The sequence below is a fragment of the Typopeltis vanoorti genome, chromosome 2, assembly GCF_054136105.1.
Source record: "Typopeltis vanoorti isolate ZY-2024b chromosome 2, IOZ_Tvanoo_1.0, whole genome shotgun sequence".
NCBI classification, from domain to species: domain Eukaryota; kingdom Metazoa; phylum Arthropoda; class Arachnida; order Uropygi; family Thelyphonidae; genus Typopeltis; species Typopeltis vanoorti.
Window position 1 is genome coordinate 121,800,902 of NC_143550.1, and position 20,409 is coordinate 121,821,310.

The 20,409-nt window shown below is 37.2% G+C and overlaps 1 protein-coding gene across 1 annotated transcript in view; it reads right to left on the minus strand.

Annotated features, from left to right (window-relative positions):
* The window catches only part of Pi3K92E (phosphatidylinositol 3-kinase 92E), a 381,915-nt gene that overhangs the window by 176,955 nt on the left and 184,551 nt on the right, over positions 1–20,409 (minus strand). The window contains exon 10 of the mRNA XM_090402293.1: positions 2,828–2,893. Coding sequence (XP_090258419.1) covers positions 2,828–2,893 — 66 coding nt within the window. The remainder of the gene's footprint in view (positions 1–2,827; positions 2,894–20,409) is intronic.

Below are 20,409 nucleotides of genomic sequence, written 5' to 3' on the forward strand. Positions count from 1 at the left end.
CCTGCTGAAGATATTATGATAGGAATTGAACGCAGGATATGACACCTTCCAAACCATGTCGCCAACGATATTAGACTGGATGTGGCTTGTGTTCTGACCAAAGCTAAACACCAAAAGCCAACATGCCCAGTAAGGAAATTAAATCTCTACTAGAATTAAAGAAAAACAAGAAAATAATAATCACCAAAGTTGATAAAGGGAACACCACAGTACTGCTTAACCAAAGGATTACACAGGTAAGCTGAAAGATGTATTGTTAGATCGGGCTACTTACCTCCCTATCGAGTACAATCCCACCAACTCACAAATTAGAAAACTCCACAGGCTCCTTAAGAAGGTCACTTCTTGGCCTGTGGAAATCACTAACAAATTAAAACCATTTAACTCCATATCCACCCGTATTTATGGACTCCCAAAAATACATGAGGAAAATGTACCATTGCGTCCCCATAGTGGATGGCATTGATTCCCACACATACAAACTAGCTAAACATTTGGCCAAAGCTCTCTCACACTATATTGGCAACACACCTTCACACATAAAAAACTCAGCCCACTTCAAAGCCAGTATAGAAAACGTTACACTCAAACACACTGACATAATGGTCAGTTTTGATGTCTCCTCCTTATTCACAAATGTTCGCTCAAAGAATCCTTAGAGCTAATCCAAGCTAAATTTCCCCCCCGATATCACAGCCCTATTTCAGTTCACAATGAACTCAGGCTATTTTGTTTGGCAAGGAAAATTCTACAAACAAATAGAGGGGACAGCCATGGGTTCTCCACTCTCTCTCCACCCTTGGCCAACTTTTATATGGAGACTTTTGAAGAGAAAGCCTTAAACTCTGCCCCACAAAAACCAACCATTTGGCTTCGCTATGTTGATGATGTGTTTGCAATTTGGCCACATGGCTCCGATGCACTCCTCTCCTTCCTAACACACTTAAACAACCAACACCCAAGAATCAAATTCACCCTGGAAGAAGAAAAAAACAACTGCCTTCCTTTCTTAGACACACTAGTCACCTGCCAGCCTGATGGAACCTTGGTTTTCTCAGTCTATAGAAAACCCATCCATACAGGCAGATACATTCACCAACAATCCCACCACCCTTCCTCACAACAATATGGAGCCATTAAGACACTACACAACAGGGCTAAACTTATCTGTTCAAATGACAATGCCCTAACCACAGAACTAAACCACATTCTCAACACTTTCTCAGCCAATGGCTACCCTCCCAAAACAGTCCAAAAAATATTGAAACCAATAAACCACAACCCCCCCTCCCCCCACACACAACAAGGATTACTCCTAATCCATCACCATACCCTATATCAGAGGCACCTCGGAAAAAATTACAAAAATCCTAAAAAAACATGGCTTAACTTCTTGTTACAGACCATATAAAAAATTGGCATCCCTTATCTGCTCTACTAAAGACCAACCTCCCTCCCTAGACCTACCTGGTATATACCAGGTCCCTTGCAGCTGTAAGCTGTCCTACTTTGGCCAAACAGGCAGAACAGCAAATATCAAAATTTCAGAACACAAAGACTACATCCAGTTTCACCAATACAGCCACTCTGGTCTTGCTGACCATGCGCTGGATACCTGCCATAGAATATGGTAGAAGAAAGCCACGATAATACACTGTAGTAAATACAAATATGAAAGGCTTTTCATGGAATCAGCTTCAGCCCTAAGAAACAATTCAAACCTCAACAAATTTGGCGGCATAGACTGCCTCAAATTTGAGAAACCCACATCAGAAGACCTTCATCCCAATCGCCCAAGAATACCAACATTGCCCACTAGGGGGCACCATCAGGACTTTAGGAGAAATAATAGCTTCCTGCTTCTTCCTCACTTACTGTTTGTTGTCTTGTTCTTAAGTTTCTTGAAAATGGCAACGTGACGTTGCCAAAATATTGAAGTATATTAAAATTTATTTTAATGTATATCCTATTTGACGTTGTAATTTCCTTAAATTATTTGGCAAAATATAAAAAAAAAATATGGTATCCTAAAAACAGAGAAAATAATTCCCCCACTAATCCCCTCCTTTTCCTAACACACACACACACACACACACACGACCATAACACAACTGTTACTATCCCAGTAACAGTTTGAAAAGATATTCAGAGTGGACATATCACATCCAGAGTATATTAAGTGTTATGTACTTGTAAGCCTGATTCACTATAGACATACAGGAAAATCTGTTGACATTCCAACATAAGAAATACATTTGGAAGCATCATTATGGCAAATCAGGACTAGAAGGCCATATCTTGGACACCCTTTTGCACAGGATAAAATGGAAGAAAACCAAAGTGCTACACAGAAGTCAATGCAAATCAGACCGGAATCATCAGCAGCTTTAAAAGAATTCCCCGAACTTCAACAAATGTGACTGTATCAATTCACCAAAAATCTCAGAGATGGTCATTAAGATCCAATACTTGTTAACCTCTTTCTTCATCTAATCAAAACAGATGGTGCTAATTAGTACTTTTGTTCTTTGTGTTGTCTGTTACAATTTTAAACCGTTCCCACTATTAACTAATTGTTGCTGTTTGCATACTGTGACAAATCATTTGTGCTCGAAGTCACTGGGTATAAAACTGGTGAAATATCACCAACTAAGCAAATAAATATATTATTATTTTCTTATTGCAGTCTTGTGTTGTAAATTAAAAATTATAAAAAGCTCAGTATGTATAGATCAATTAATCAATTATAATCATTTAGATAATGGAATTTAACTATCAGTTTCATATTTACATGCATTTTTCCAAGTTTTGAAACATGAACACTTACCATTCCATAAACAGAGCTATTATCACTGTTTGAAGCTTCAACGTCCTGTGCAGCACATTCAAGAACCTACAATTATATAAATAACATATAAAAACTATAACTTATTTTCTTTTATAAACTGAACCTCTTTGGATCAGCATTCTATTTTCTGCAACAATTTTCTGGCTTAACTATGGTAATTATAGTTAAAACAGCCAGCAATTGTCAGCAAGTTCAGTTCACTGTTTTAACACATTATTATTATCTGAGACCTCCAGGGAGTCAAGGACTCATCAAGAGAGACTATAAATCATCCAAACCAGCTGTCATACCTTCCCTTAAATTCATTCACACTAGATGCACTCACTACCCCTAAAGGCAAACTATTCTACTCTCACTCACTGTTCTGCGAGAGAGAAACCTAGCCCTTACCCCTTTCTTGACTGCAAGCAAACTTAACTTCCATGGATGCCTGTGTGTTCTCTATCCACCTTCCAAATAATGAAAAATTTCAGACGATATCCTATAACCTCCATTCAGAAGTTTATAGACCTCTGTCACATCACCTCTCTTCCTCCTGTTAATCGGAGTCTGTAATCCACACTTGCAATCTGTCCTCAAAATCTAAACCCCATAATACAGATATAATCTTTGTACTCTTCTTTGCACCCTTTCCACAGCTTCTTTATCCTCTTGGAACCCACGAGACCAAATCTGCACACAATAATCCAAGTGTGGTCTTATCTAGGCCTTATAAAGAGGCAAAATGACTTCCTTATCCTTACATGTTAAGGTTCACTTCAACATCGGAATTATCCTCCGAGTTATATTTGAAACTTTTGCTATATGACCTTTGAACTTCAAATTTCTATCATTATTACGCCATGCTCCCTAGCCTCATCAGGGATCTCAGAATAATGGCTCATCATTTTCATTTGCCCAAATCTGCAACCTATTCAAATCATTTTGTAAGTGCTAGATATCAGAAGCATCCCTGATTACCCTGCTCATCTTCACATCATCAGCAAACAATCATTTATCTCCTATTTTATTACACCCTTCCTGATGTCATTAATGTATAGACTGAACAACAATGGCCCAAGGCCTGAACTCTGAGGTACACCACTGTCACCTTAAATATCTGGCAGATTCATACACACTGTATACCACTTTTTGATATTTGCTTAATATTTTTCCAACTTGCCTAATTTTGGAGAGTAATTTTGATAAACACTTAACATTATTGCTAGTTTATATAAACACATATTATTAGTAATAGTGTCATCAGAGACCTCCAGAGAGTCAGAGTCATCAAGGGAAGTCATACAACATCCACATCAACTGTCATGCCTGCTCTTAAACTTATTCACACTAGAAGCATTCGCCACTTCAACAGACAAAGTGTTCCATTCACTTACAGCTCTGTGAGAGAAGAATCTAGCTCTCATGCCTTTCTTAACTGAATACAAACTCCACTTCTACGGATTTCCTCCTGTCTTCTCTCCACCTTACATATAATGAAAAATTTCATAACACATATCCTCATAATACCATTTCTGAAGTGAACACATACCGGTGCCTGCAGACCACATACTCTCTTATTTGTAACTCTTCTTTGCAGCCTTTCCACAGCTTCTTTATCCACTTTGAACCCAGAGACCAAATCTGCACATAGTAGCCCAGATGCAGTCATATCAAGGCCTTGTAAAGAGGCAAAATGACTTGCTTATCCAGTGGCACACTCAGGAGGGCCAAGGGGCTTTGCTTCCCCCCCCAAAAAAAACCAGAACATTTTTTAAAAAAAATTTTCCTAATTAAAATTCATTTTTTAAAAATTTATGTTGTGTCGTGTCTTCTATTTCTATACTACTTATGAATTAGCGATCATTGCAGATGCTCAGTCATAGGTCGTATGTGATGCGTAGTGTGTATTCTCAAATCATCAACTTAACTCCCCCCCCAAGATTAAATCCTAGTGTGCCACTGCTTATCTGTACATGACAATATTTGTTTCAACATTGCAAATTTCATATTCTGAGTTGAATATGAAATTTGTTATACGTAACCTTTGAACCTCAAATTTCTATCTACCATAACTCCAAGATTCCTAGCTTTATCAGTTTCTTCGAACATAATCCCAACAATTTGATATGCCATTGGATATCTTATCATGCCAAATTGCATAACTTTATACTTACTAACAATGAACTGACAGACCATAATTCCAGCTCATTCAAATCATTCTGCAAGTACAGCAGGTCAATTGCATTCCTGATTATCTATCTTTGCATCACTAGTAAACAGCTGTATGTCTTCTGTTAAAGACTTCCCAGTGTCATTAACATAAAGACTGAATAACAGTGGTCCAAGAACTGATCCCTGGGGTACACACTAATCACCTTAAATCTTGAAGATTCACCCACCCCATATATCATTTTCTGATACTGTCCTTCAGCCTTCCACTTATCTAAGTCAATAGTTTGTATTCCATATTCTCCAGTTTATGCAACAGCCCTTCATTCAGTATGATTTAGTATCAGATGCCTTAGCAAAGTCCAATGGTACCATAGTGTATCCATTCCTTCTATCCAGTTCATTCATAAGATCATTAAAAAATAAAGCAAAAAGCTCAGATATGATCTAAAGAAACAGCATGGCTTTTGCTGTCCCCTTTCAAGTTTTCAAAATTCAAGTCATCACAATTCAAGGAGAACAGGCCTACCAGTCTGAAACTCCGGGGGTTGAGCGCTGTAGGCGCCAGAAACCCCTTTTCGAGTCTTCAAAATTCGAGTCATCAGAATTCAAGGAGAACAGGCCCACCAGTCCGGAACTAGGGGGGGACACCAAAGGTGTCAGGGGAAAGAGCCCCCCCCTAGTTTATATATAAAATATAAAAATACAGGGTGGCCATAAAATAACTTTCCCTCTTTGGAGGCATCTGTAGCTAAAACCAATAAATGGAATGAGACCACATTTTATATTGAGACTTTTCAAGGCATAGGGGGGGAGATGATTTCAGTGAAAAAAAGATTTAGTACCAAAAGTAGCCAATAGGGGAAATTTTGGTGTTGGCAGAGCCGAAAACAAGCGGATAATTACATTAAAGGCAGATAAAATGGAATAATAACATTTCAACAGCGTAAGCGACACTGCGTCACTCATTCCAGGTGGATATGTGGCACGTTACAATGATAATAATAATAATTAAACTAAAACAACTTGCGAGAGACACAGAAATTAATGTAGTGATTGAACTCACAGGAAATAATGTTTCATTCATCAGAAGCAGGGTCCCCTGGACCACATACACGATTTTCAATGTGCTGACCTTTCTTGCACTGCTCTCCGTCCTCTGCCAGGTCTAACTCCTAGTGATCAAGTTTCTTCAAAATTCTTAATCATAGCTCTCGGTGCTACAGCTGACATAGGACACGTACGCAAGTTATGAAGCCTTCTAAATTCCCGAAGGGCCGCTACAGCATTGCACTCTTTAAGGTAAAACAACTTAACAAGTAAAGCACACTGAGGCAAGGTAGGATGCATATTGAGCACAATTTGTCAGTCATTTGAATAACTGCCTGAACGTTCCTGAGCCCGTTTTAATTGGAATTGGTGGTGCTGCTGTCACGTACACATAACTTTCATTCATCAGAAGCAGGGTCCCCTGGACCACATACACGATTTTCAATGTGCTGACCTTTCTAAAATAACTTTCCTTCCAAAGAGGAAAAGTTATTTTATGGGTAAAGTACAGGGTGACAATAAAATAACTTTACCTCCAAAGATGGAAAGTTATTTTATGGCCACCCTGTACTTTGCCAAGAGTTTCTGAGACATTCTCAGAATGAAGCAATCAATGTGTGGTCACAAGTGACAAACACACACACACACAAACATGCACAATAAAAAAAAATAAGTAGGGCAAAAAATGTTTTGTGTTCTGGTATCTGATTGCAACTTTTGGGAATGGTGTGAGTAGTTAGTTTGCTTATGATAACCCAAACACAATAACAAAGAAAATGCTTCAAAGGGAATGACAGTCTTCCAGATGCCAGGCAGTTTCTGTCAGCTAAATTTAATCTCTCTCTCTATGTTCATTGGGCATCTACAGATGCCGTATGGTCACTCCGATGCTCGGTGATGTTCCACACCAGGCCTCGCCATGTAGTCCTGTTGTTTGCTTTTCTGGCAGCTTCAACTCTCTGAAGATCAGTCACTCCATACACACCCTATCCATCCATCTCATTGATGGTCTACCCCTGCCTCTTTTTCCAGGAACTTTACCTTCTATTACTGTTCTGAGAAGTCCTCCTTCCATCCTTTCTATGTGTCCAAAATATTTTAACTTTCTTCTGTCAATATCCTTAAGGAGCCTTAAAGTTCTACTAATCTTTTCTAACACCCATTCATTTGTATGCCTTTCAGTATATGATATCCTCAACAGCTTTCTGTAACACCTCATCTCAAAAGCATATATCTGTTTCTTATCTGACTTCTTTAGGTTCCAAGTCTCGCATCCATAAGTTGCTGTTGGAAAAACAACTGCATCTAAAATCCTAATTTAATCAGATTCTGTAATATGCAAGCTAATTCTGATCAAACAGTGTCACTTGTGTTTTTTTAAGTGGATTTCTTCTGTCTACTTGCATGAAGTAGTATGGAGCATACTGTCTGTCAATTTACTTTTATACACTGCTTCTGGGAAGAGAACAGTAACAGGCAATCATATTCACTAACATATTCAATAACAACACATATCTATGGATCTCAAAGTACTGAAGGTATAGATTTAATAAAAACTCCCCAATTCACATTCTCATGTAATGCAAAAAAGTAAAAGTTACTTTTAGTTATAGCTGTGAATGAATTGTCAGTAATTAAAAATCAGCATTTTATATTTTATATTAAAATTTAACTATAATCTGAAATAAACATGAAAAATCTACTAAACTAATTCTTGGAGAGAAAATGAGATTCACTCAAGAGCATAAATGCTTATTAAATAACAAGGAAATTACAACATACAAAGGATATAAATTAAATTAAACTTTAATCTATATTTCCAATATTTCGGCAACATCACATTGCCATCTTCACAGGAACTTAAAATAAAGACGTGCACGCAGGTACTACACACAGTAAATGAGGACGAAGCAGGAAGCTATTGTTTCTCCTAAAAGTCCTGATGGTGATCCCCTAGCAGGCTATGTAGGTATTCTTGGCTGTTGGGCTGAAGGTCTTCTGATGTGAGTCTCCCAAATTTGGGGCAGTCTCATGCAACCAAATTTGTTGAGGTTTGGCATGTTTCTTAGGGCTGAGGCCGATTCCATGAATAGCCTTTCAAAGTTGAATTTACTACGGTGTATTACCGTGGCTTTCTTCCACCGTATTCTGTGGGTGAATCCAGAGATTGGTCTGCAAGATCAGAGGGGCTGTACTGGTGAAACCAGATGTAGTCCTTGTGTTCTGAAATTCTGATATTTGCTGTCCTGCCTGTTTGGCCAAAGCTGCAAGGGACCTGGGATACACCGGTAGGTCTAGGGGAAGTGGTTGATCTTTAGTGGAGCAGATAAGGGATGCCAATTTTCTATATGGTCTATAATATGAGGTCAAGTCATGTTTTTTAGGATTTTGGTAATTTTTTCTTAAATGTAGGGAATGGTGATGGATTTAGAGTAATCCTTTTTGTGAAGTGGGGGGGAGGGGGACTGTGGTTTATTTGTTTCAATATTTTTTGGATTTTTTTTGGGTGGGTAGCCATTGGCTGAGAAAGTGATGAGGATGTGGTTTAGTTCTGTGGTTAGGGCATTGTCATTTGAACAGATAAGTTTAGCGCCCTGTTGTGTAGTGTCTTAATAATTCCATATTGTTGTGAGGAAGGGGGGTGGGGTTATTGTTGGTGAATATATCTGCCTGTATGGGTGGGTTTTCTATAAACTGAGAAAACCAAGGTTCCATCAGGCTGGCGGGCGATTAGTGTGCCTAAGAAAGAGAGGCTGTTGTTTTTCTCTTTTTCCAGAGTGAACTTGATTCTGGGGGTGTTGGCTGTTTAAGTGTGTTAGGAAGGAGAGGAGTGTATCAGAGCCATGTGGCCAAATAGCGAACACATCATCAACGTAGCGAAGCCATATGGTTGGTTTTTGTGGGGCAGAGTTTAAGGCTTTCTCTTCAAAAGTCTCCATAAAGAAGTTGGCCTGTTGTGTAGTGTCTTAATATTGTTGTGTCCTGAATAAACTAAGAAATGTTTTAACACAAATTATTCAGGACATAACTTTAATTAAACACAGGCAGAAAATGTGGCATGTTGGCAATAGATTAGAAAGATAACTTTATGTATATAAATCAAAATTAAGAGCGAGAAATTGTACAAAATTGTATAAAAATGTTTGTAAGACCTAACCTGTAATGCATGTGGGTCAGATATATGAATTAAATAAATAAAGCTGTTAATTCTATTTAAGAATCCCATTTCATGTATTATAAAGTGACAAAGCCTGTAAGCCCGAGTCCAAGGGTCACCTTTAACTGTCCTGTGTTACGCATACCAAAAGGGGGGGGGGGTATAGTTATAGGAAAGAGAAACTAAAGCGCCTTCCAAGAAGAACACAGCACAAGCACGTGTGATGTGATAGAGGGAGCTGGACGCCATGAAGTAAAACCCGCGTTGGCGGGCATCGCAATAGCCGAGAAACACCGAGAAGAGAACGAGAACAAAAAGGGCAAGCAAACCCCACTTGAGGTTTTTTTTTGGGGGTTCCTGTTTCCTGACCTCTCTTGGACATAGGGTCCAGTCCGCTCCGATGGAGAACTTCCTGCCTGGCCGTGGAAGGCATTGGTTCATCTGTCGCAGCGTTTGAGAACGGCCTAGCTACCTCCTGAGACTAGCATAGTTGTGCGATGTCATGCGACGGAGGAACCAAGCAGATGTCGTCCGTTCTGGCTATGATCCCGAGCCATATTACATTTCCCGCCAAGGTTCTAACCATATAATTGATCGAAGGTGATCAGACGAAAAGCAAAGTGAAGAAGCCTTGATGACCAGACAAGGCAAGAAGAAAGACATGGCATCAATACAGAGATGGTAAAGTAGACTTTTGTATTGTGATTTCCAGTTAAGAAAGAGTTACCCTAAGAAAGTTTGTGAAGTAGACTAATTTTATGGAACTTTAAGAACTATCTGCAACTTGGCCCAGGCCCATTTGTTCGAGAATTATCTGCCTAACAAGGCCATGTTTATTCTGCAGGAATTAATAGTAAATGTGTAGAATGATATAACCAATGACCACGTGAATGTACAAGGTGTATTAGATATTAATAAGATAATGTTAAGATATTTATAATGGTGGTCTATGCAAGTTTATTTATATGCTTTGTATATTAGTATTGAATCAAGGATCCTATTTGAGAATAATTCAATTTAATTAGTAATAATGCTTACTTGTATGATTTTCTCTATTTTATTAAACATGTTTCTTAGTACCTGCCTGACCTGTTGTTAATATATGAATTCAAACAGCCGCTCATAAAAATATTGACGAACTTAGCGGGAAGAACCCATGTGTATGATTAAACAAAGCGAGCCACGACTGCATATAAGAAATTAGTGAACTGAGATAAAATTTTATTATAGTTTAATTATTGTGTATCATTCTGAGAGAGCCATCCTGGGTAAGAGTCCCATCTATCCTTGGTATTGGCTGGCGCAGTTATAATATAAATTTCTCAATACTTATCAGGTGGACTGTCTTAGAGTGATGTGTAAATGGTCACGTCCCACACAAGGACAAAGCCCTAAAACACTAAGTAAACTACACGTAGTTAAATTATAGAAGGGCCAATAGGACTGCATATTTAAAAAGGGGAAATTTAAATAAAGAACGGAATTAGTGTAGTGCGTCTTAAAATTAGAAGATTATATATGGGAATAAGAGATAAGTTTAACAAGGAAGTAATAAGAATAAACAGAATATAAAAACACAACAAAATAAAAAAAGGGTCATAACAATATCTCAATATTGTTGTGAGGGGGGGGGGGTGTTTGTTGGTGAATGTATCTGCCTGTATGGGTGGGTTTTCAATAAACTGAGAAAGTCAAGGTTCCATCAGGCTAGCAGGTGACTAGTGTGTCTAAGAAAGGGAGGCTGTTGTTTTTCTCTTTTTCCAGAGTGAACTTGATTCTGGGATGTTGGTTGTTTAAGTGTGTTAGGAAGGAGAGGAGTGCATCGGAGCCATGTGGCCAAATAGCAAACACATCATCAACATAGTGAAGCCAAATGGTTGGTTTTTGTGGGGCAGAATTTAAGGCTTTCAATTCAAAAGTCTCCATATAAAAGTTGGCCAAGGGCAGGGAGAGTGGAGAACCCATGGCTGTCCCCTCTATTTGTTTGTAGAATTTTCCTTGCCAAACAAAATAGCCTGAGTTCATTGTGAACTGAAATAGGGCTATGATATCGGGGGGGGGGGGGGATTTAGCTTGGATTAGCTCTAAGGATTCTTTGAGTGTAACATTTGTGAATAAGGAGGAGACATCAAAACTTACCATTATGTCATTATGTTGGAGTGTAAGGTTTTCTATACTGGCTTTGAAGTGGGATGAGTTTTTTATGTGTGATGGTATGTTGCCACTATAGTGTGTGAGCGCTTTGGCCAAATATTTAGCTAATTTGTATGTGGGGGAATCAATGCCATCCACTATGGGACATAATGGCACATTTTCTTTATGTATTTTTGGGAGTCCATATATGGGGGGGGGGGGGTATGGAGTTTTTTATTTATTTATTATTATTCACCTCCAGGGAGTTCAAAGACTCATCGAGGGAGGGTATCTACTCTACTGTAAATGGGGGGGTCTATTTATTTATTATTTATATATCTCTTTAATTGGCTTATCTTATCTCATCTTATCTCTGCGTCCAATCTCTATATATACTTTAATGCAATAATTATTATGTACTTCTAACTATTCTTCCTTATCGCTCTTTGGTATCTCTTTATCTCTTTAATATCTCTTTATGGATCTTTTGTGCTATACTGCCTTCTTATTCTTTGAACACCAGAAAATTTATTTGAAAAAAAGCTGCACCACTGATGTCTGTTTTCTAGTAACAAGAAGTGTTAAATGCATCCAGTAGTTTTCCCATTACATTCAAATTATCCCTGATTAAGTAATATCTGCAATCGTGGTCTACTATCTATCCTTTACTATCCCCTTTCCTAGGTTCCTGCTAATAGGCTTTAATATTTTTTTTGGAACAGTGCATCAAAGAATTAAATATCAGGCAACACTCTACTAACATTTAAACAGCACATTTATTTGCCATAAAACAATTTACACTATTATTGCAATAAGGAAAAATTTGCTTAGTTCAGCTCTACATAAAACAATTAGCTTAAAATGCCCTTTCAATTCATGAAAATTATGTCACATAAATAACTACTCTCTTTCAAATACAAGTTACTACCCTAAGCAATGGTACCTATTAATAAACTGTTACTTCTTAACTGTTATGCACATAAAAAAATATCATTACACACAAAAGCTCTTTCCTTCCGATACTAAGATAATTCTATAGGCAAAGTGTACCATTGACAAACAGTTACTCTCTGACTGTTACACATATAAATTTCTATTAATTTAATAAAAAAAAAGGTGGCAAACCTTTTGGCCACTCCTATAGGTAAAGATGACCTTGCTACTGTTTCTGCCTGGTATCTCCAACTTTGGACCTGGCTCCCACTGAAGAGACCTCAATAAAGGTTGAAACTAGTCTGGGTAGTGGCCAATCCCTTAATGCATAACAGTATACATATCCACAAGGAGATGTGTTTTGCATTATGGGAAATACTAGGATAGGAGTGTTGGTAGCTTGCTCCACCTTTGCTACGAGTTGCCTGGTGTTGTACTACTTAGCTAGGTAAGATAGTACAACACTATATACAGTCCTGAAGATATTTTCAGGCGCAAACTTTGTTTGCTCTTACTGGGATAAAGGATTAAACTAAATTTATCATATTAAACATCTAGTTTTCAACCATTAACTCTGCTCAATTTCATCAGCCTCAACTTAACAGTCCACTATAAAAATTCTCCTATAATTCAAAAAAATTTAACAAACGGACCAACTCACTTTATGGCTGCTACCCACTTGGCTTCGAACTGGAGTCCTGATCCTTTTCTCCCGATTCAGGTTTTTTTCTCCCCTTTTTATGCCACCAATAGATTTACTGACGCTTCTGGGACGCTGTCCTTGCTGCACTTCGGGCGATGATTATTGGCTAGTGGAATGCTTGCATGCGTGTTGTACTAACAGAGCAATTTCTTCCCGCTCAAAAATTTCTCCCCTCGGACAACAGCTTCCGGCGATGATTCGTCATCAAATATCTGCATTGCCTGGCGGATCAGCTCCCGTCATCTTTCTTTTAGATCACTGGCATGATTTCTCCTGAAGTTGCGTCCTCGATGGCATACATCTGACGGACAACCGCTGGCAACTTCTCAATAACGACCTCTCGACAACCGATGAGGAACTCCTGGAACCGATACTACGCGATCTACCGGCCAACACCTTTTATTCGCCTTCTTTCGTATCCCTGCATGAAGATATGGGACCCCGAACATTTCGGTGCAGTCCCTTGTTCTTCCACTGACCTTTTCTTCATTCTTCTCGTGTACTCCATTAATCCTATTTGTTTTGGGCAGCGGACATTCGTCTGAAGTTTGTCGGTCCATTTAACACTGACCTTGAGTATTTACAGGTGGACTTCACAAACAAATTTAATGTCCTTATAAGGAGCTAACATATATGGTTTTCTGGTGGCAAGGTATTGCCTAAGTTCAACACATTCTAGAATTTTCGCTTTAGGGCAGCAAGTATGGACAATTCCTATAGGGATTATTTACATTAACAAACTGTTTTAAATATACATAGATATACAGGTTATTTTTATAACATCCTTACAGGGCTTGACTTCTGTAAAAATTGATGTAAAGCTTTCTCGCATATTTACTGTGTGTAGTGCCTGCGTGCACGTGTCTTTATTTAAAGTTCCTGTGAAGATGGCAGGGTGACGTTGCCGAAATATTGAAAATATAGATAAAAGTTTAATTTAATTTATATCCTTTGTATGTTGTAATTTCCTTAAGTTATTTAATAAGCATATATAACCAATGTCTAAGCATTTCTACGAGAATCAAGAGCATAAAATACATTAAGCAAAAATACATAAAATTTTTAACACTGAAGTTATCATTTTTTTAATTTTTACACTACAAATCTGCTTCCACTACTCACAATCCACCAACTGACCGCACCTACACCAACACCATCTACTGCCAACCACCACTAGTATTTCCAAAGACAATCACAAACATCAATGCCCATGGCGGGAGTTAAACGGTTTAATTTGTTAGTGACTTCTACAGGGCAAGAAGTGACCTTCTTAAGGAGCCTGTGGAGTTTTCTAATTTGTGAGTTGGTGGGATTGTATTCAATAGGGAGGTAAGTAGCACGATCTAATAATAGAGCATAAGCTTACCTGTGTAATCCGTTTGGTTAAGTACTACTGTGGTGTTACCTTTATCCGCTTTGGTGATTACTACTTCTTTGTTTTTCTTCAATTCCTGCAGAGATTTATTTTCATTATTGGATATGTTGGTTTTTGGTGGTCATGCTTTGGTGAGAACACAAGCTACATCCAGTCTAATATTGTTGGCGATGTGGTTAGGAAGGTGGCAGATCCCGCATTCAATTTGGATCATTATATCCTTGGCTGGTAATTTTCTGGGAGCAATGGCAAAGTTGTGGCCACGTGAGAGAGCGTTGAGTGCTTCAGGTTTCAAATTAACTGAAGAAAGGTTCACTTCAGTGTCGGTAGGAAGTTTTGGTTCGGAGGTCGAGTTCTTTTTTAAATGCACAAATTGGTGTCCCTTATCCGCTCCACTAAAGACCAACCACTTCACGTAGACCTACCGGTGTATACCAGGTCCCTTGCAGCTGTAAGCTGTCCTACTTTGGCCAAACAGGCAGGACAGCAAATATCAGAATTTCAGAACACAAGGACTACATCCAGTTTCACCAGTATGGCCACTCTGGTCTTGCAGACCATGCTCTGTATTCACACCACAGAATACGGTGGAAGAAAGCCACGCTAATGCACCATAGTAAATTCAAATTTGAAAGGCTATTCATGGAATCAGCCTCAGCCCTAAGAAACAATGCAAACCTCAACAAATTTGTTGCATGAGACTGCCCAAAATTTGAGAGACTTGCATCAGAAGACCTTCAGCCCCAACGGCCAAGAATACCTACATAGCCCACTGGGGGGGGGGGGGGGCACCATCAGGACTTCTAGGAGAAAGAAGAGAAACAATAGCTTCCTGCTTTGTCCTCATTTACTGTGTGTAGTGCCTGCATGCACGTGTCTTTATTTAAAGTTCCTGTGAAGATGGCAAGGTGACGTTGCCGAAATATTGAAAATATAGATAAAAGTTTAATTTAATTTATATCCTTTGTATGTTGTAATGTCCTTAAGTTATTTAATAAGCATATATAACCAATGTCTAAGCATTTCTACGAGAATCAAGAGCATAAAATACATTAAGCAAAAATACATAAAATTTTTAACACTGAAGTTATCATTTTTTTAATGGTATAAACAAGAAATTAATTTTATAAGTCTTCAAAAACACAAAATTTCTGCATATGAAATAAATGAGATGAACAGGTATAAACAAGACGATAGCAAAAGATTTTAAGATATAGGAACTTGGAAATACCAATCTGTCAACACTGAACTCTTTTCATAAGTAAATGTCAAAAAACCCCATTTATTACATATGATTATCCTCTAACAAGTGGGTTTTAATAAAATATCCACTTGATTTTAAACACAGGAAAACCTTGAAAAGAGCAATATTTATTATTTACTGTGTGAGGCATTCCAGTATAAAGACAATGTTTTTTTTTTTGGGGGGGGGTCATTTATTTTTGATAGTTCAACTCCAATTATCATGTAGCAATTATTTTAACTTGGTTAAAAAGTAAATTATACTTAACAAGACAAATATGGGTAAACATTTGTCTGCATGAATTTAATTTGTATTTATGTTAATTTGTATATTAATGATATAGCAAAAGCTTTAATGAGGAAGATTCAGATGTTTGCTGGCAATGCAAAACAGGCAAGCGCAACAATTGATAAAGGTGATGTAGATATCCTACAGGATGATTTAAATAAATTGGCAGTGTGGGCAAAAGACAGTGGTTGTCAAATTAATGTTGCAAAACATAAGTAATGCACCTTGGGATGAAAAGATTACATCAGGGGTGGCATTAGTAGGTCTATGTCTTGCATGTGTTCTACAGAAAGTTTTTTTATTTTAGTGAATATTAGTAATTATTTTTGTTTATATCTTACTTATTTTAGGCTGTAAAGTTGAGTGTGTGCGTGTGTGTATTTGTTTGGGAAATTTAATATGGAATATTGCTTTAGAAAGCATCTGTAGCTCCATCGGTATAGACAAAGCCCTTTGGTCAGAAAGACCTGGGTTCGATTCCTGACCATGACGTGAAGAGCCTTTATCTGGTCTCTTTTGACTAAAAGTGTGTTAACTGGTCTCATACAGAGGTGAAGGGTTTTTTTCTCCTGGAAACACAGGTTTTTCATCCAACAACAGGTAAATCGGCCCTGTAAACATATCACATCTACAAACATAAATGCCTTCCCCCTCTCCCAATGTCAGGCTCTGTGACAAGTCGGTTGGGAGTACATGTAAAGTTGCATCACGTAAAAGGCCAATCCCAAATAGATGGGAAAAAGGCACATGAAGTTCTAGACAGCTTTTTAATACATGACACCGATGTGTACAAGGAAAATGGCAGCCAAGTTAGCATGAGAGATCTTGTATGATGTAGTGTATGTTCTATGTATTCATCAATAAGAATGAATGAGTTGTGGTACAAAGTGTGAATGGAGAGAGAATTTGTAGTAAATGTTTCGAGTACTAGTGCAAAAAATGCAAGTCATGTAGAAAGTTGGAAAATGAATTGACAAAAGTTAATGATGTAAGGAAAGATAGATAGTGCTATGGTGAATGCAGAAATAGTGAATGATAGTGCTCGGAATGAGAGTGTAAAAGAAGTGGCTGATGAAGCGATTGTAAGGAGGGAAATAGTGCATTTATGTTGCATCATTCAGGACAAAACAGGAACTAGAGCAGCTGGAGAAATGATTATGGTGTGGTACAGTAAGTGGGAGAATGAAAGAAAATGTGAATTCGGAAAGCATGAAAGTGCAAGAAACTGCAAATAAGGATACGGAATTGTATGAAGATTCGATGATAAGAGGTATGCTTAATGAGCAAGTGATGAAAGCATGTTTCCTGGGTGCAACAATCAAGGATTGCTGATGCTGTTAATTTGCAGAAGGGAGAAGTGAAAGAAATGATTCTTATGGCAGTAACATGATTTGAAAAGGGAGAAATATGCAATGAGACAAGATATGAATGCAGAAGTAGTGAATGATTATTGAAAGAAGTAAAAATGAAGAGCAAGGAAATAAAAATTGCGAGTCTGCTGTCTCAGTATGATAGGACAGGTTGAGAAGGAGGGCCATAATTGCTAATATAATTGCATAATTGCCATAATGAGTAAAAGAGAAGATTGTACAGGAGGAATGCTGTGCAGTTTATTGATGTATGGAGTGAATTTGATGTATGAAAGGACTTATGCCTGATGGATTACATTTAAATGGTTGTGGAATTAGATGTTTGAAGAAAGTGTTTAGTGAGAGTTTGGAAGTGCAAAACCGGGAAGTGAGAGATATTAGGGAGGATGAAATCAAGCATGTGGAATTCCAGTTTGTGGGACATTGAGAAAGAATGGAATAATATAAAATAAATTACTACATCAGCAGCATATGAAAGTCTAAGAACACACAAAAAATATCATAAAAATAAAAAATTACATATATGGTACAATGAAATAAAAACAATAATTGAAAATAAAAAGCTGGCCTTTAAAAAGATGGTTAAGTAGCAAAAAAAAAACAAGAAGATAAAATTGAATACAAAAAAAGACGAGCAATAGCCAAAAGAGAAACCAGAAAGAGACACAGAAAGGTGGGAAAAATTTGTATCATATCTAGAAAATGACATATACAAAATAAGATCAAATGCATATAAAAGACTAAATCACATGAATGCAGATATAAAAGAAACTGTAAATATAAATTGTGAAATAGATGTAAAAGAATCCTTGGATTACTTTACATATCTTTGGACAGATAATAAAACTAACATGAAAAGAAAATTACAGTAAAAACTTACAAATTGCTTTAAACAATATAATAACAATTAAAGAATTAAAGGAAATGTGATGGAAAAAAATTTCATCACAGATTATTAAAATTTTTAAATAAAATATATACAAATGGATAAATACCAATAGAATGAAATACAATGAAATGAAATTAAATATAGTAATACCTATATTTAAAAAAAAAAGAATAAAACAAAACCTGCTAATTAGAGAGGTATTAGTTTATTGAATGCATGCTACAAAATATATAATAGAATACTTAATGAAAAATTGAAAATATACAGTGAAAGCATTTGACAAAGTAAAAAGATATATACTGTTTGATATATTACAAAGAATAAATACACCTAATATTTTACTATATGCAATATTGAATATATATAAAGATGATGAAATAAAAATAAATGAAAAAATGTCTGAAAAACAATCTATAAACCAAGGAGTAAGAAGGGATGTCCTCTGTCTCCAACACTTTTCAATATTTATATTAATGAAATATTAATACCTTAAACAATCCAGGTATAGAATTTTCCCAGAAAAACAAAATAAATATGCTATTATTTGCAGATAAAGTGATGAGGTAATAATATCAGATAAGGAAGACAATTTACAAAGTGCAATATATAATTTAAACATTATAGTAGAACAGTTTGGAATGAAAACATTCATAGATAATTTACTAAAATAGAGCCTGAAGGCTTCAGTTCAGCAATGCAAAATTATATAAATCAAGTAGATATTAAATCCAGCATTATTTCAAAGCCAAATATAGAAACTATGAAAGTTTCATAAAAAAGTGATTGTATGGGAATACAATCACTTTTTTATGCTAATCACATCTTTCCCAGTGAGTGTATTCTCAGAGAGCTTATGGGAATACACTCACTGGCATTTACGAGTTGACTTAGCATGGACCATATAAAAGACATGATCACTTGCCCAAGCATTCATATAGTCACCTTTTATTGGTCCATTCTGATAAGATTTCACTGGCCTGACAGCTGTTTCTCCTCAGAGACTAGGCAGAAACCTTAAAGGAGCAAAAACTCTCTTTCAGTACTAAGGAACTCAGAAGTGTCAGAGAGGTGTATTTTTCATAAGCAAACTTTCACTTATGAAAAAATACACCTCTCTGTACAGAGGAACATGTGGATGCCATGTATCGACAGATTAACACAATGAGTGCAAGGTGAACAATTATATGAGAGACTAACTATGGGGACATAAATTGGAGGAAGGAAAGAGGGGTATGGCAAGATGGAAGTGGAATTTATACAGTTACTCGGGGATGTAGTTGAGTGGTGGTGTGGTGACGGAGAGTTGTGGAGTAGGTGCCCTCCCTTGATGAGTCCTTGGACTCCCCGGAGGTGCTATGTAATAATAATAATAATAATTACATGAAACAACATTTTACAGAGAGGTAGAAGGGATTTGAGTGTTGGATCTGATAACAGCATCAGAAGATATATCCATAATCAAGATAAACGCTCTGCCTGCAAATGGGAAGAGTGACCATGCAATCTTGTGCAAGGATGTTGCCAAACATGTGAATTTTCTGTCAATTTATGTTAAACTATTAAGCTATGACAGAAAATTTTTGACACACTTTTTGACCCTGCCCAAGATGACGTGGGATGAGAAGCTATAAAGAAAGCATGTAAGTAGTGGTGAATGGGAAGTGATCATAGATAGTTGGAGAGAAGCAATATCAGACTACATACCCCAAGGTCAGGAGGATAAACTAAGTGGGAATTAAGTGGATGATTAGAAATATAAAGCAAGAGCTGCAAATAAATAAACAAAACACTATGGAGGGAATATCGTCATAACGTAATATTGTCTAATTTTGGTAGCTTGTGGTGTCTGCGTGATTTTGGTGTAAATTCCGTTATTTAATTTAGTATTTAACGATACATTTCATAGATTTGAATATGCCGCCAATGCGACGTAAGATAATGCCGTCCAAAAATATAACGGCATTGTTCAAAAACTATAATGTGAGAGAATTTGTCCAATGTGATGTGTGTGGAATGTATGCATTCCCGAATGAGGCTGGAGTTTGGATTGAAAGTGATAGTGGTGGGAGAATGTGCAGACAGTGTAAGCAAAGTGAGGAGTTGAATTATGTGTCAGGTTGTGAGACTGCTATGGTTGAAGAAAGCCAGAACGCGAGTGAAAATAGTGGCTTGATAGGGAATTGCGATGTACAAGATGGCAATGAGAGCGGTGATCTAAGAAAGAGTGAGAGCAACTATACAGAGAGAGAAAGTGATTTGAATGATAAAA